At 37.3% G+C, this 15,666-nt stretch overlaps 3 protein-coding genes across 14 annotated transcripts; 2 read left to right on the top strand and 1 right to left on the bottom strand.

The window, feature by feature from the left end:
• Positions 1–1,375: 1,375 nt before the first annotated feature.
• On the top strand, positions 1,376–7,532 carry LOC136232691 (phosphoacetylglucosamine mutase). 11 transcript variants are annotated; one of them, XM_066022033.1, is made up of 11 exons: positions 1,376–1,535; positions 1,888–1,960; positions 3,782–3,852; positions 3,942–4,204; positions 4,507–4,626; positions 4,772–4,914; positions 5,017–5,262; positions 5,689–6,101; positions 6,218–6,393; positions 6,922–7,018; positions 7,236–7,532. In XM_066022033.1, exons 3-11 carry the CDS (start codon positions 3,792–3,794, stop codon positions 7,391–7,393), a joined length of 1,677 nt encoding a protein of 558 aa, XP_065878105.1. In that variant the 5' UTR covers positions 1,376–1,535; positions 1,888–1,960; positions 3,782–3,791; the 3' UTR covers positions 7,394–7,532. The 11 variants fall into 11 exon arrangements, with proteins under 11 accessions (XP_065878105.1, XP_065878111.1, XP_065878107.1 ...); XM_066022039.1 differs by having other exon boundaries at positions 3,678–3,852; XM_066022035.1 differs by having other exon boundaries at positions 1,379–1,535; positions 1,872–1,960.
• A 545-nt stretch (positions 7,533–8,077) lies between these two features.
• Positions 8,078–10,373, bottom strand: LOC136232692 (transcription factor MAMYB). Of its 2 annotated transcripts, none has more exons than XM_066022046.1 (2): positions 9,330–10,373; positions 8,078–8,393 (listed from the first exon to the last, which is right to left on the bottom strand). In XM_066022046.1, the coding sequence occupies exon 1, from the start codon at positions 10,292–10,294 to the stop codon at positions 9,353–9,355; it is 942 nt and encodes a 313-aa protein (XP_065878118.1). In that variant the 5' UTR covers positions 10,295–10,373; the 3' UTR covers positions 8,078–8,393; positions 9,330–9,352. The 2 variants fall into 2 exon arrangements, with proteins under 2 accessions (XP_065878118.1, XP_065878119.1); XM_066022047.1 differs by having other exon boundaries at positions 8,078–8,316.
• Positions 10,367–12,752, top strand: LOC136232690 (pentatricopeptide repeat-containing protein At1g32415, mitochondrial). The gene has a single exon (XM_066022032.1). It carries the CDS (start codon positions 10,489–10,491, stop codon positions 12,715–12,717), a length of 2,229 nt encoding a protein of 742 aa, XP_065878104.1. The 5' UTR covers positions 10,367–10,488; the 3' UTR covers positions 12,718–12,752.
• Positions 12,753–15,666: the final 2,914 nt, after the last annotated feature.

Raw genomic sequence — 15,666 nt, 5'->3', positions numbered from 1 at the left:
GAATTTTTTTGGATCAACCTCCACATATTGCCACAATTGCTTTCCAATAGCCTTGCAAACTGCTTCTGTCTGAAACCTTATGGGAATGTCAGATACCTGAACCCAAATAATTAGGTCGGTTAGGGTTGGTAGTAATGGTTGTTCATTGAGCCCAAGTTGTTTCACGATTAGGAGATTCTGGTTGAACGTCCAGAGGCCATCATTGAGGAGACGAAGCATGCCGAGTTCATGAAAGAATTAGAATAAGTAGCGACCATCCATATGCATTTCAGTGATTGTTACACTTTTGACAGGCTGCCAGATTGCCGCAAGAGTAGTTTTCATGGACTCAAAGTGTGTAGCTTTGATTGCGAGGAATTGACCAACCACGAAAAAACTTTTCTACTATTCCTGGCTTTGCAGGTTGTCTTCTGTAATTACTAATCCGTCATCAACACTATTGAGGCAGAGTAAGGCGTATTCATCAACCAGACCCTTGTTCTTTTCCATATTAGCGATTTCTTGGATCAGCCAGCAATCGTGGGAATGTCATAGGGAGACGAGAATACTCGTGAAAGATGTGTGATAAGGGATGGGAAGTTGATAGAATAGTGCGAGCGATTTAGGGCTAATTGGCAGTATGAGCAGTAGGTTTAGGTTTAGAAAAAAGGATTTAGGTTAAACATCTCAGAAGAGAAGACGAAGGCACTCTATTAAAAGAGGCTGAAAACTTTCTTAGATCATTTATTTTTTAAATTATCTTTTATACTTGAATGAATCTGAAACCCAAAATAGGACAAGGGTAATTTTGAAATTTCAGCTTTTTGGGTCATTTTTCGTGTTTCTCGAGTTGATACAAGCACGACCCGAAACCCGAAAATGACCCATTACCTACTAAGATCAATAATAACACAAAATATCTGTATCGTGTAATCGTGCTGTGTATCGTTTTGCCACCTCTAGGCAAAATTACGCCGTTTTATCCCTGTCAACTTAAAAAATAATAAAAAAGCTTAATACATAAATAACCCCTTGAACTTGTCCAAATGTTGCAACTGCTCCCCTCAACTTTTAATTATAACAACTTACCCTTTAAACTTGTCCAATTGTAAAATATAACCCCAAATTGGAAGTTTTTTTACCCCGTACTTGAAGCAACCGTAAAAAAGTTTCGCCGGATTCGTATCATGCCAAAGATCTGATTATCACACTCCAGGAGCGTTGCAGCTTTTGTATTTCACGTGTTTCTTTAATTGCAGTCCATGTAAATAATTTGAGGTTATGTTTTATAATTGGACAAGTTTGAGGGGTAAGTTGTTACAATTGAATTGAAAGTTGGGGAAGTTGCAACATTTGGACAAGTTCCGGTGTTATTTGTGTATTAGGCTAAAAAAACAGATTCTAAACGCAGCGAGCGAGAGAAAGCGAGAGAGGGGTAGAGAGCAGAGGAGGCGAGGGAGGAGAGACTAATCCAACCACGTCGGCCGGAGAGAGGTATCAGAGGCGCAGAACCGTCGACCGGAGACGAGGAGCAGACGACCGCCGACTGGAGAGAGGTAGGTTAGTTGATTTTATGATGTAAGGGGTTTTCTTGTGTATATTTGTCGGATTGCTATTAGTTAATTACTTATTTTGTCGGTTAATTTTGTTTTGTTAGTTATTAGAGATAAATTAGTTATTTGAATTGATTTTTCTGTAACTCAAATAGTGTGGATCCTCCATCCCTGATGTTAAATTGCTCTCTTGGCCATTTCTGGATTTAGACAAGATTTTGTTCATTGCCATTTCTTCTTCTTTTGTATTTATTCTTTCTCATCCGTCATTATTTTGTAAAATTATCTCCCTTCTTTGTTCTCTCTTTCTCTCTACTGGACGTATCAATGAATTAGCAGCTTTACTTCTCCTCAGCCGCTACTACACTCTATAATCACGTCCGACGCCGGAGATCGACCCCCTCTTTTTCGCTGCTGTCTCGCATCAGGTACTCAATTCCTTTTCTGATTTCTTCATATGCTTTTATCGCTTTTATCTCATCTTCGTCCTTAGATCACACCTATACACATTTCGATTCATTTTTACTGTAATTAGAGACTGAAACAGAGTTCAAATTTTCCTCCAATCGACTGATTTTCTGTCAGCTGGATCACTTTTCACCTTGATTAGCTTTTATTTTAGTGGTTTTGTAATTTTTAAATCTAGGTCCCAAGTTGTTGTAACACTCCTTCATATTCTGCATTTTACTCAAGATTTGTTATTCTACTGTCATTGATTTGCTAAATATAGGTATATATATATATATATATATTCCTTTCATGAATGAATTTTTGGGCATGTTAGAAAAAACGAGAAAGTGGTGGGATCAGATTTTTATCTTTTATTTTTTGAATTGAATGGGGAAGTGAATGTCAGACTTAAATTGGTAGGGGAATAAATGAACACAAGAATGTTACTCAATTCAATTCAAATCTTCTACCTCTTCACCAATTAACATCATAATTAAAGCCAACAAAGGAACTGTCTCTCCATCTCAAGTAGATATGTTAAATATATATACATATATATATATTTCCAGAATTCTGTTGAAGTTGAGTGGTATTTGATGTGCTCCGCTTGCTATATAATTAGCTTCACAATAATTTCTGGAAGTCATCAAATAAAAGCTTTCAATTTCCTCTGCCTAAATTGTACTCATGCTTTCACCAGTGTCTGACTCTGTAGCCCTCATTCCATGTTTCTGATAGTCTGTTACTTGCACTTAATTCAAATTTTTTGCTTAGTACTTGTTTCAATTTATATCTGTTATTTGCTATGGAGAATCTATGTTTCCAATTCAGTTTGTTAAACTAGTATAGACTTCTAAGCCCTCAATGTAATGCAGTAGGAATGCATTTTTGGATCATATTCTAATTGGTTATTGCTATATGCACATCCTAATTGGTTTGGGATTTTAAATTATGAAATATGTGATCACTTTGAGATCGAAACATATACTTATATCCTATTGCATTATTTTATGGTTAGTGTTAACTTGGGAGCTGGTGATATTTGGGGATTAAGCTAATTTTGTTGAGTTGTCATGAATTGCTTTGTTTTCACCCTTTGTAGTCTTTGATTTGAGCTCCTTTTCATGTCCTTTTAAGTGCACCTTTTGGTTAAGATAACTTCTCGCCACATATTTAACCTTGTTGCACTTTTGCATAGATGATAGATCTCAACATTAGTTCAGTTCATGTAGTTGCGTTTTGGAGAAGCTACTCAAAATTTGTTGATGTAATTTGTATAGATTGGCTTAGAAGAAAACTCTTGAATTTGAACTTGTATTTGGTTAAAAAAAAAACTCTTATGAAATTACTCTAATATTTAGTCATATATATATTACTTAATTTTCAAGTTTATATTGTTGAGATTTATTATTTCCAATTTTTATTATTGTTGATATATATATTTGTTGTATAATTAATACACAACATATATGATATAACATTAATAGAATTATATAATTTAATTACATTACAAGAGTAAATAGAATTTTATGATTACATTTAGCAAAACAAACATAGTAATGTAATCGTAATCACATTTCATCAAAATTTCAAGTTTGCTAACCAAACATGGTAATGGAATTACTGTTCAATTCCATTACATACTTCGTTACATTACAACGCACCAAATGCAACCTTAGAGTTTTGATGTTTCAGATCATACACCTAATCATAAGTTGAAGCTAATTCCCCAACACCACCTTTTTGATTGGAAACAAGTCGAATTTGGGATTCTCAAGACAGTCTCGTTCTCTCTGCAGATACAACACCATGGACGAACGTCAAAAATCTCTAATACTAGACTCTTCCTCTCTCTACTCACCTCCTCAAGGTACCAATGCCATTTGCTGTTATTATTATTATCATTATTATTTATTTTATCTTTTTTTTAAACTTTCCGATGCGCAATTGAATTTGCAGGAATTACAATCGCCTATGGTACAGCTGGGTTTAGGGAAGATGCATCAATCCTTCAATCAACAGTGTTCAGGGTTGGGATTTTGGCTGCTCTTAGATCTTTAAAGACCCAGTCAGTGATTGGCTTAATGATCACTGCATCACACAACAAAGCTACTGATAATGGAGTCAAAGTTGCTGATCCAAGTGGTGGTATGCTCACTCAAGACTGGGAGCCCTTTGCGGATGCCATTGCCAATGCTGCTTCTCCCCAAGACCTTGTTCAGGTTAGTAATTATTTCAGTAGCAGTTGTAATCTCGAACAGCAGAGAATATGGGGGAAAAGAATGCCATTTTTAACTGCTTGCAATTGGATGTTTTTTATATGTCAGGACGTGTTTGCTTGCGCTTGTTTATTCTGATTTAGTTGATGTAGCATGTCTCTGTAAGTTATGTTATGTATATGTATTTGAGATTCGTATAATAGTTGATATTATCTTTTTGGTTTTCTTTTCCCTTTTTCTTTTGATTGATTGCCTAAATGAAAAGATTAAAGTAATCTGACCTTTGCCTTTTCCTCTTTAAACAGTTGATAGATGAATTTGTAAAGAAGGAAAATATCCCTTTTGATGGAGTGCGTTCAGCCGAGGTATTGTTGGGAAGAGACACAAGACCTAGTGGTGAATCCCTTCTTGAATGTGCCAAACAAGTATGTCCTCCCTTTAGTAAATTATCGTATATGTTTTTCCAAATGAAAGTTAGTAGAACTTGTTTCCGCAAGGTTTGAAGTATGTGGTCTTTTGCCTTTTAATTTATCTCTTTGAGAAAGTTTATTGTACTTTTTGCGTGTGAAGGGAATTGATTCAATTGTAGGAGCACATACTTTTGACATGGGGATTTTAACTACTCCACAACTACATTGGATGGTTCGTGCTAGAAATAAGTGCATGAAAGCAACTGAAACTGCTTACTACGAGCAACTATCTAGCTCATTCAGGTTAATTTAAGATTTCATATAAATTTTCTGGCTAGATGCACTGAAAAAAAAAAAAAAAAAAGTCACCTGATGTATACTTGGTATCATTCCATGGTATGTTAGGTGCTTGATTGATTTGATTCCAAATAGAAATAAAATCAATCAGGCAGATGATAAGCTGGTTGTGGACGGGGCTAATGGTGTGGGTGGAGAAAAGCTTGAAGTCCTGAAGAAGATGTTGAATGGTTTGTCTATCGAGGTTCGCAATTCTGGAAAAGAGGGTGTTCTCAATGAAGGAGTTGGAGCTGATTATGTGCAGAAAGAGAAGGCTGTTCCGCAAGGATTTGGTTCTAAGGATGTGGGTATAAGGTCAGACATCTCATTCTTCTGTAAACTAGTTGCCTCGTGCAAATAAATTTGTATAGTTCGCTTTTTCTGCTCATGGCATGCGAGCAGTTATATTATGTTGAGTCCCTATTGAAATTGCAGAATATGCAGACGATAACTTGCATGTTTGCAACTACAGTTGCACAGAAAGTGTTGTTTCTTAGTCATAATAGGCATAAGCTTAAAGGATCTGTTGGCGTTTGAAAATTTAATTTTGGTACAAAGACCTGATTTTGAACTAGGATTTTCAGTTACAAGTTTTTGTAGAACAGCTATTATAACTACCTACAAAGGATTTTCTTGACAGCTTAACTTGATAACTTCTACGGATGCTGTTTGTACTTTATATACTATGACAGTGATTGGTTGGAAGACGAGCTAACTGCATGAATGTTTCTAGTGTTTCAGGTGTGCAAGTTTGGATGGAGATGCTGACCGACTTGTTTATTTTTCTGTTGTGCCAAGCAATAGCAGCAAGATTGCTCTTGTTGATGGAGATAAGATACTATCTTTGTTTGCTCTATTCATAAAGGAGCAATTGAGCGTTATTAGCATGGAGGGGAATGGAAAGATAAATGATGAATATCAACCTCGTGTTGGCATTATACAGACAGCTTATGCTAATGGAGCTTCTACTGACTACCTAAAACAGTTAGGCCTAGGAGTCATCTTCACTCCAACTGGAGTGAAATATTTACATGAGCAAGCTATACAATATGATATCGGGATCTATTTTGAGGCCAATGGCCATGGCACCATCTTATTCTCAGAACATTTTGTATCTTGGTTGGAGGCAAGATGTGATGAGCCGTCTCCAAAAGGTAAATGTTATTTATGATTTAATCTTACGTTTAAGTATTGCTTATATGCAAAGTCCAAGTCTGAAATTTCACAAGGTATTTCATTTAAAATGTCACGAGTTTCTTTGTTGACTCAGGTGCAGAGCAGCACAAAGCTGCTCTGAGACTATTAGCAGTTAGTAAGCTGATCAATCAGGCTGTTGGAGATGCTTTAAGTGGTTTGCTTTTGGTGGAGGCAATTTTACAACACAAGGGATGGTCAATTAGTAAGTGGGATGAGCTTTACCGTGATTTACCAAGCAGGCAGCTTAAGGTTGGCTCCTTACATGATTTCTTTAAGAGTATATATCTCAATCGTTTTTCCTTATATTGTTTGTTTAATCAAGCTAATGATATACTGCATATTCATAATGTCACACCTGATAAATTTCTAAGGGAGGGATCTTGCGGAAGTTGGCTTTGGAAGCTTAGTTCCTTAACAGCTTGCTGGATTGGAAGACTAATTTAATTTCCCTTTTAACTTGTCAGCTAAGTTTAAATTATTGTCCAAAATCAACTATCTCGTTCAAATTAGACCACTTCTGGCCAATTTCCTATATCTAAATGATAAGAAATAATTTAAGGAAAAGATCATAATTGCATTTTCAAATAAAAAGTTCTACTCAAATATTTCAATATTTCAATTGAATCAAACGACTTAAATTAGCCATTAAAAGTATAAGGCAAATCTCAGTATTTGATAGGAGTGAAATAGCCTTTAATGCAATCACAAGCTATGTATTATTTGTATTTCTCTTAAATTTTGGAAGTTGATGCTTTTTCTGGTGCTGTCGATTACCAGGTCAAAGTTGTAGACAGAAGTGCTGTTGTTACTGCAAATGCTGAGACTGTGGTTGTGAGACCCCCTGGCATTCAAGATGCCATTAATGCAGAAGTTGGTAATGCCATATTGCAGACTGGAATACTATTTTCATGCATTTGATCTTCATAGCATTTAGTCGAACTGTATAAGTTTAGTTCCTTCTTCAACTGTGCATTATTATTTTCAACATGCCTTGCTTGAATGAAATGGGTTGTTTTCTTATTTAGGGAGTGTGCCATATTGAATTTAACAACTGGGATTTTGACTCTTCATTCATTCATTCATTCATTCAGGAAAACACCCTCAGGGTCGATGTTTCATACGGCCATCGGGGACAGAGGATGTCGTACGTGTATATGCAGAGGCATCAACCCAGGAGGCAGCTGACAGCCTTGCCAAGTCTGTTGAACAACTTGTGGACCAGCTCCTAGGATTTGGCAGCTCCAGATAGTTCTTTTTTTAACTTCATTTTTCGATTAGAAGTGATCTGATTTGTGCTTCTGGTAGCCAATGAAGACTCGGAATTTTCTTTTACAGTAGATGTTATGGAATTTTCACAATTTATTGATTCAGAGTCAGTATTTTATTGATTTCCTGATCCGTGGAAAAGTGCCAAAAAGTATGTCCATATTTATTAGAAGAAAGTAGAGATTATCTATGGATTTTGCAGGCATTGGCAAAACAGTTAGAATAATAATTCATCTAGAATTGTAGAATGGAATAATGAATTTTAGTTCTTCACCTTTTTGCCAATAAATCAGAATTCTATAGCAGTATATATGAGATTACAGAAGACCAGTCAGGTCCTGAATATTTATTATGATATCGATTATTGTTTTGTACTAGGATTTTCTTCCTGGAGGATATCTTGAGTTAACTAGAGAATGTGCATTTGTTTTAAAATGACATTTTAATGATTTTTAGTGAAGCGAATACCGAATGAGTTGGTTGTCAATCACTTCAATTTACATTAACCCAACCACAAAGCAGAGTCATCCTTAAAAGCAATGCTTCTATTTCATCATGTCTGCTCATGTTTACCTTGAGTTTTCTAATTCATTACTTGTCATTCTAATGTAATTTTTCACTTTATTGTCCCTCATAAAATAGGCAAAAGAATATCAAAGGCAATTAATCATCTTTCAAGTGCATTACTAAATTGGCCAACATTACCACCTAAAATAATAACCCGTGGCACTGTCAAATGTTGGTGAATATATATATATAATGCTTTGGCAAGTTAACAACACAATCATGTTGACTATCAGTTGATCGCTTCATTCCTTTCCTAGGCTACCATCTGAAGAGATTAAGGAAACTTTCAACCTTTTCCAGTTGCTGTTTGAAGTGCTGTTCTGAAAACCAGCAATTAGTCTGCAAAAGACCCATTTTTTATTATCAAACTTTGTGTATTTCCTACAAAAGCTGGTTGACCATTTGATGACAGCAATCTGCATTAGAAGATATCAAATATGGTGATAAAAATAACACTGAGACACGATGTTCCTGTAATAGCCTAAATTCAACTGATACATAACACTTGATTATTTTTCTAAATTGATTCTCCATCTGTCAAAACCTCAAAGACACTTCAATAATATCATTTAAGATAAAAGACACTTAAGGCCTGCTTGAACTTGAGCATAACATATGTCATAATGGTTTCGTTTTCGACAATCATAGATTAAATTAGGTGTACTTGTTAAGTGCCTAAAGCAGTCCATTTGTTGCAAGTGACAAGATTAAGTAATTTTCTGTATCTTCAATCAAATATATACATTTCAAAGGGCAATAGCTAATCTAATTCACACAATCTATTCAAATTTCCTACATATTTTCAGCTATTCCAGTTGCAGTTACAAACAAAGATTTGAGAAACAAACAATTCGCTATTAGCAACAGCATACACTCACCACAAAGTTGTACTACAGGACAGTCTTTGGCTCTCACTTCAAGGCAACTTTCAATTACAATTACTTGTTTCGACTGCTCTAATGGCTCTCACTTCAAGGCAACTTATAATTACAATTACTTGAAATTTGAAACACCAAAAACAGAACTGGTAGCAAACATAACAGCAATGCAGAATACTATATCTTCCATTTATCACAGTTGAAACATTAGAGCATCTGAATCAATAAATTCTAGGGATACGACAATCATGAAAGAAACCTCAAATATTACTCCACAGTTGGTTACTTTACTTCTTTTACGAAATCAAATTAAGATTCTCCCTTACTCTTAACAAAAAAACATGATCAAATCAATTAGTTAGAACCCAACTTCATCAACCAAATAACAATTCAAAGTATGTATTAAAAATGGCAAAGGAAAAGTAGACAACTTGCTGTTTTCTTTATCTATGTCAAAAAAGAAAAAGCTTTTACCAGTGCTCTCTCAAACATTTCATCTAATTCTCAGCACCAGCTTTTGAGCTACGAAAATCCTTTTTCAAATCAGAAACTCTCTTGATACAAGCTGCTTTTGTTTTCCCTGGAACTGCTGCTGCAATCTTCTCCCATCTCATTGCCACTTCCTTTGGGAAAGCTTTCAATCCATTAAGCAATGCAATATCCTCTGCACTACTCCATTCCATTCCTCCATTACACTTCTGATCATCTTTCTTAACTTCACCTATTTCAGATTCAATTCTTTTTGAATCCATCGGCTTTCTGTTCTTCAGAAATTGTGCATACGAATCATTATCATCCAACTTCTTCTCTCCCATTTCTTTCGACTTCTTTATTACACCCTCCACTCTATGCCTCCCCTTAAACGCCTCTGCTATCACTTCCCATCTCTTTGGCTTCCCTACAGGATTCTTCACCATTTGTTTCTTCAATATCTCTACATCCTCTGTACTCCACTCCTTTTCTTCAGCATTTTCCGCCGACTTACTTCTACTATTCGCCAAAGCCTCATCTTTCTTTTCCTTAATTGATAATCCATTTGTTGTTCCCACGGAAACAATTGGATTTACAACAGTTTCTTCAGATCTAATCGGTTTCGATCTCTTCCTTGGAGCTCTTTTTTCAGTTGAGATTTCAGGTTCTTCTTCAAGGGGCTCAAGGATTGGGCCTTGACCGACGCGAATGTCACCGCCGGTAATATGAGATGGGGCAAAAGGGCCAACGACGAAGGAGAGGGAGACCCAGATGAGGAGAGATTTAAAGGGTTCAGTTTCGACAAAAAGAATTGAGAGAAACAATAATAGGGAGGAGAAAGAAATTGAAAGGAAGATTAGTGGTTTGTTGAGCGGCTTTTGTTGGGTTTCGCTATCGGTGAATGAAGATGGTAATGGGCGTGATTGAAAGACAATTCTGGGTCTTGCGTCCTCATCCAGAAACTCCATTGTTGAATCTGGCTCTGAGAAGAAGTTGAGATTGGAGAGGGTACAGAGAACCCAAAACGGAACTTAAATTTGATTACTTTTCTTTTTAAAAAGGAAAATAGGATCACACGTATCCAGACTTATATATAGTGAGAAAGTCCAAAAATATTTACGGCGCTTTAAACGTCCCCTTTTCAAAACCTGTTAATGGCTTAATGCCCGCCTTTGGTGTCAGAGCTCTTACATTCTCTCTTCCAAGATTTTCCACCCACGTTTACTCCTACTTCATCAATGTCCGATTTTTCAATTCCCAAATTGCATTTTCCAAAACTCACCACACCGAATTCACATACAATGAACACCGACTCCTCAATTTCTTGTCCCAGGGTGAACTCCGTGATGCAAACAACCTGCTCAACAAAATGCCTGAGAGAAGTCCCCTTAGGCGTGTTGTTTATTGGACTTCGTTACTTACTAAATACTCAAGGAGCGGCTTTGTTGATGAAACTCGAGCTCTTTTTGATATCATGCCTCAAAGAAATGTTGTCACTTATAATGTTATGTTATCCGGGCTTTTGCGGAGTGGGAGGCTGATTGAAGCGAGGATGTTGTTTGAAGAAATGCCTGAGAGAAATGTTGTTTCATGGACTTCCATGCTTTATGGTTTGGCAGATGCAGGTAGGATTTGTGAAGCCAGGAGGCTGTTTGATGAAATGCCTGAAAGGAATGTTGTTTCGTGGAATGCGATGATTGTTGGGCTGATTAAAAATGGAGATTTGGAGGATGCAAGGTTGGTTTTTGATGAGATGCCTGTCAAGAATGAAGTTTCTTGGAACACCATGATTTCAGGGTATGCAGAGAATGGTAGAATGGAGGAAGCAAGGGCTTTGTTTGATGAGATGGAGCTTAGAAATGCGATTACTTGGACAAGTATGGTAGCAGGTTATTGCAGGGCAGGTGAAGTGGAAGAAGGGTATTGTTTGTTCCAAAGGACTCCTAAGAGAAATATAGTTTGTTGGACTGCAATGATTGGTGGATTTGCTTGGAATGGATTCTTTCAAGATGCATTGTTGCTTTTTCTTGAGATGAAGAATAGCTCTGCTATAATACCCAATGCAGAAACTTTTATATCACTTGTTTATGCTTGTGCTGGCATAGGATTTCTGAGCCTTGGCAAGCAATTACATGCTCAGGTAATAATCAACGAGTTAGAACATGGAGATTTTGATGGAAGATTATCTAAGAGCCTAATTTACATGTACTCATCATTAGGCTTGATGGAAACTGCACTTTACATACTTGATAGGAACTCATTTAGTCATGCTATTCAGTCCTACAACTGCATAATTAATGGTTATGTTTGCATTGGGGAACTCGAAAAGGCTCAAAGTTTGTTTGACGTAGCACCTTGCCGGGACAAGATCACTTGGACTTCAATGGTTGATGGATATTTTAGTGTTGGAAATGTATCCAAAGCATGTCGAATGTTCCATAACATGCCGGAAAAAGATGCAATTGCATGGACAACAGTGATTTCAGGGCATGTCCAAAACGAGCTTTTTGCTGAGGCTATGTCTTTGTTTTTGGAGATGCAAGCACGCAGGGTCGCTCCCCTAAGTAATACCTATGCTATTCTTTTCGGAGCTGCAGGTGCAACGGCATGTCTTCATCAAGGGCTGCAGTTGCATGGTATGGTGATGAAAACTCTATATAACCGTGATTTGATTCTTGATAATTCTTTGATCTCAATGTATGCAAAATGTGGAGTAATAAATGATGCTTATAGAGTTTTCTCAGACATGAATACTCATGACCTGATATCTTGGAATTCCATGATCATGGGATTTTCACATCATGGGCTGGCAAATGTAGCATTGAAGTTCTTTCGGATCATGGGATTTTCCCCAAATTCCATCACTTTTCTGGGCGTGCTCTCAGCATGTGCAAATGTAGGGCTAATCAATCAAGGATGGGAAGTATTTAATGAAATGAAGGATGTATATGCAATTGAACCAGGGTTGGAACATTACATTTGCATGATCCATCTTTTAGGCCGAGCGGGGAAGGTAAAAGAAGCAGAAGAATTCATCCTGGGATTGCCTGTAGAAAGAAATCATGCTATATGGGGTGCATTGCTTGGAATGTGTGGTTATGGTGAGAAAAATGCTGAAATTGGTGAACGAGCTGCGGCAAGACTCCTTGAGCTAGATCCAGGAAATGCAGCTGGTCATGTAAGTATGTGCAATTTATATGCTGCAAATGGGGAACATAGGAAGGAGCAAAAACTCAGGAAAGAGATGGGTTTGAAGGGAGTGAGAAAGGTTCCAGGATGCAGTTGGATAGATATAAATGGAAGAGCTATTGTGTTTCTGTCAGGAGATAAACTAGAGCCACAAGCAAATGAAATGTTATCATTCTTGTTTCGGTTTGGTGATGGATCATAGTCTTTTTGGACAAGGTATATGCTATTTTCGAGTTATATGTTCTTATAGTGTCATTTTCGGATTTGTGTTAAAAAGAGCGAACCCAAATCCAATTCAAAAACTTTCGTGTCACAATCGTGTTAACTTGTTCAGGTTAATGTCGATTTTGTATCGTGTTTTCGGGTTACATGTAGATTTGTTATGCATATCTATTAATGATAACTTTTAAAATATAGGCAGATATTGTTTTCAAATAGGTTATGTCATTTATGTTAACACAAACCATCAATAAGTCCGTTAATATCATGTCAGGGGTCATGTAATGTGTTTATAACAATCTAGGAGTTTCGAATCATATTTGCAAGTAATAATTATAACTTTATTAGTAAAGTGACATATAAAAACACGAGAGAATATAACAATAATTTTAAATATTCGTGTAATTTCGTATCGTTTTCGGGTTAGCACATCAACCCTAAACCAACCTAAAAATTTGTATGTCACTTTCGTGTCAACCCAAAAATTACACATTACAGTAAAACCTCGATAAATGTATGTAATTACATATTGTATGTAATTCAATAATTATTAATTTATATTTTCATCAGGCTCTAAGGGATTTAAATATTTTTATTACTTAATGCATTTAGCGAGATTATTACTTTAGTCCATTGGCTCAAGTCGGGACCGAAAGAATTTATATATAAACGAGGTTATTACTCTATCGAACATTCATTTATCGAGGTTTAACTGTGCCTACTAAACTAAACCCAAATACTAAAATTGCGTGTCAATTTCGTGTCGTGTAATCTGGTCGTGTGTACTTTTGCCACCCCTAATTGAAGTAGATAAACTAGTACAAGACCAATGTGTATAGTATTATAATGGGTGTTGTTAAACCCAGCCCCAAATTCCCAACCCTAGCCTCGTGAAAGGATGAAAATGCCCTTTCATGGGTTTTGGGGAGGGGAACATATTTTTTTTCCCAATACGACACGCGGGCGTGTGGATATCACGCCTCACCGCATGGTCGGGCGTGATAGCCACACGCCTCACCGCGTGGTCGGACGTGATAGGCAAACCGCCTATCACGTCCGACCACGCGGTGAGGCGTGTGGCTATCACGCCCGACCATGCGGTGAGGCGTGATATCCACACGCCTGCGTGTCGGATTAGAAAAAAAAATATGTTTCTAAACCCGTAAATAGACCATTAAACCCGTAACTACAGAATTGTACTTAAAACCTAAAAATACCATACAATTTTAACTCAAATCAAGAAACAATAATATAAATTAGTGAATAAATATTATTAATTAAAACATATAATCTAGTCCAAGCCTCTTTCCTTTCGGCGTATAGATTGTCCAACTGACGAACACTCGAATCATGATATAGACGCCATTGGGTGGCAATGGGAGGCATGGAAATGCAGGATGTAAATAAAGACGTATGTAGTGATGATAACTTCCCAAATGACAAATCACAATCTCTCGCTCTGGTGGTCTTCCATCGTCTGAACACATCGGCAGTATAGTGCAACATCCTAACTGTGATGTAGTAAAAAGGAATATGACTGCATTTAATACAGATGCAGCAGCATATAAGTCATCCGGACTCACCATCCAGTGGGACTCACCACACCCCGCTCCTGCCATTTAATACGCGTGAGGGCAGCATCAAATCCATTCCCGTACACTGGCGCATACAGATCACGGTTTGCCCGCATCTCATTCTCTATGAGCACTCTCATCAGCTTCCACTCTTCCTGGTTATAGGTGATGGCATCTGCTAAAACACGAAATCCACAATTGCCATCTGCTACAACATCATGGAATCCAGTAATAAACGGTACGATGAGACCTTGAACCCGATGTAAATGGTGGTAACCGGCGATATCCGCATCAAATCCGGCTGAAAATATTAATATATGAAATTCATCAATAAAAATATATTTACTTTAACTTCGACATATATATAAATAAAATAAAATCTACCCGGCTTCTCGTTGTTATGCACAGATGATGATGAGGAACGGTCTCGACTACGACTACTCCTCGAACCTGAGGACCGTGCTCGACCTCGTGGTGCCTGACTGTACTCCCATGCACTTGGATTTCTTTTCGTTGATGAATTTCCCTTTGGTCTACCTCTAACTGTGTCTTTGACCTCGGGTTCTTTGAAGCCACTTTGTTCCGGGTTTATCTGGTCATGAATCTTCATCGATATGCTACGCACCATTGAAGGATCTAATTTTTCAACCTTTTCCACAAGAGAGTGAAAAAATCGATGATCCTCAGACCCGTCAGCATATACGGGAGCAGTAACTAGTATGTCACTCAAACCTTCAAACGCAAGAGATCTCCAAAAAGGATGGATTCGGTCAGCATGGACCGGTTCATTTGTGTCAATATACGTTTTAAGCTCACATGCACACGGAATGCCATGAGTCATGGGCAACACGCATCCGCATTCACTTACCACATCCGTACTCAATCCGTACATATGCTTGAGCTCAACATTTAGTACATGCAAGCAGTAATGTGAAACGTGTAAGTCGAGTAACTTGAAAGGTGCTCCACAGTGAGCCACTACAATTCTTCTTCTTGAGTCCTCGAGTGAGTATCTGATTATATACAGTAAAGGATTACAATACTAATGTATTACACTTTAAAAGATTAAAGCAAATAACAGAATAAATGTCTTACTTGATCGCCTCAATCTCCTTGTGCACCTTCGCCCACACTGTATCGAGTGCACTAGTAGATGAATTCAACCGCTGTTTCAACTGTGCATGTGAATTCTCCATTCGACAGGTTGTGGTGTTTCCTAAGTGCAACACCTTGTTCGTCCATGCTTGACAAAACTTCTCTTTATGCATTAGCCATGTGGTCTCCACGTACTCTATCACACGAGGCCAGTTGCGAGTAGTATCCTTCATGGCCTCCACTGCTGCCTCATATTCGGCTAC

Source organism: Euphorbia lathyris, chromosome 6 (genome assembly GCF_963576675.1).
Source record: "Euphorbia lathyris chromosome 6, ddEupLath1.1, whole genome shotgun sequence".
NCBI classification, from domain to species: domain Eukaryota; kingdom Viridiplantae; phylum Streptophyta; class Magnoliopsida; order Malpighiales; family Euphorbiaceae; genus Euphorbia; species Euphorbia lathyris.
Note: the sequence above shows the minus strand (reverse complement) of the source record. Positions and strands in the feature narration are given on the sequence as shown.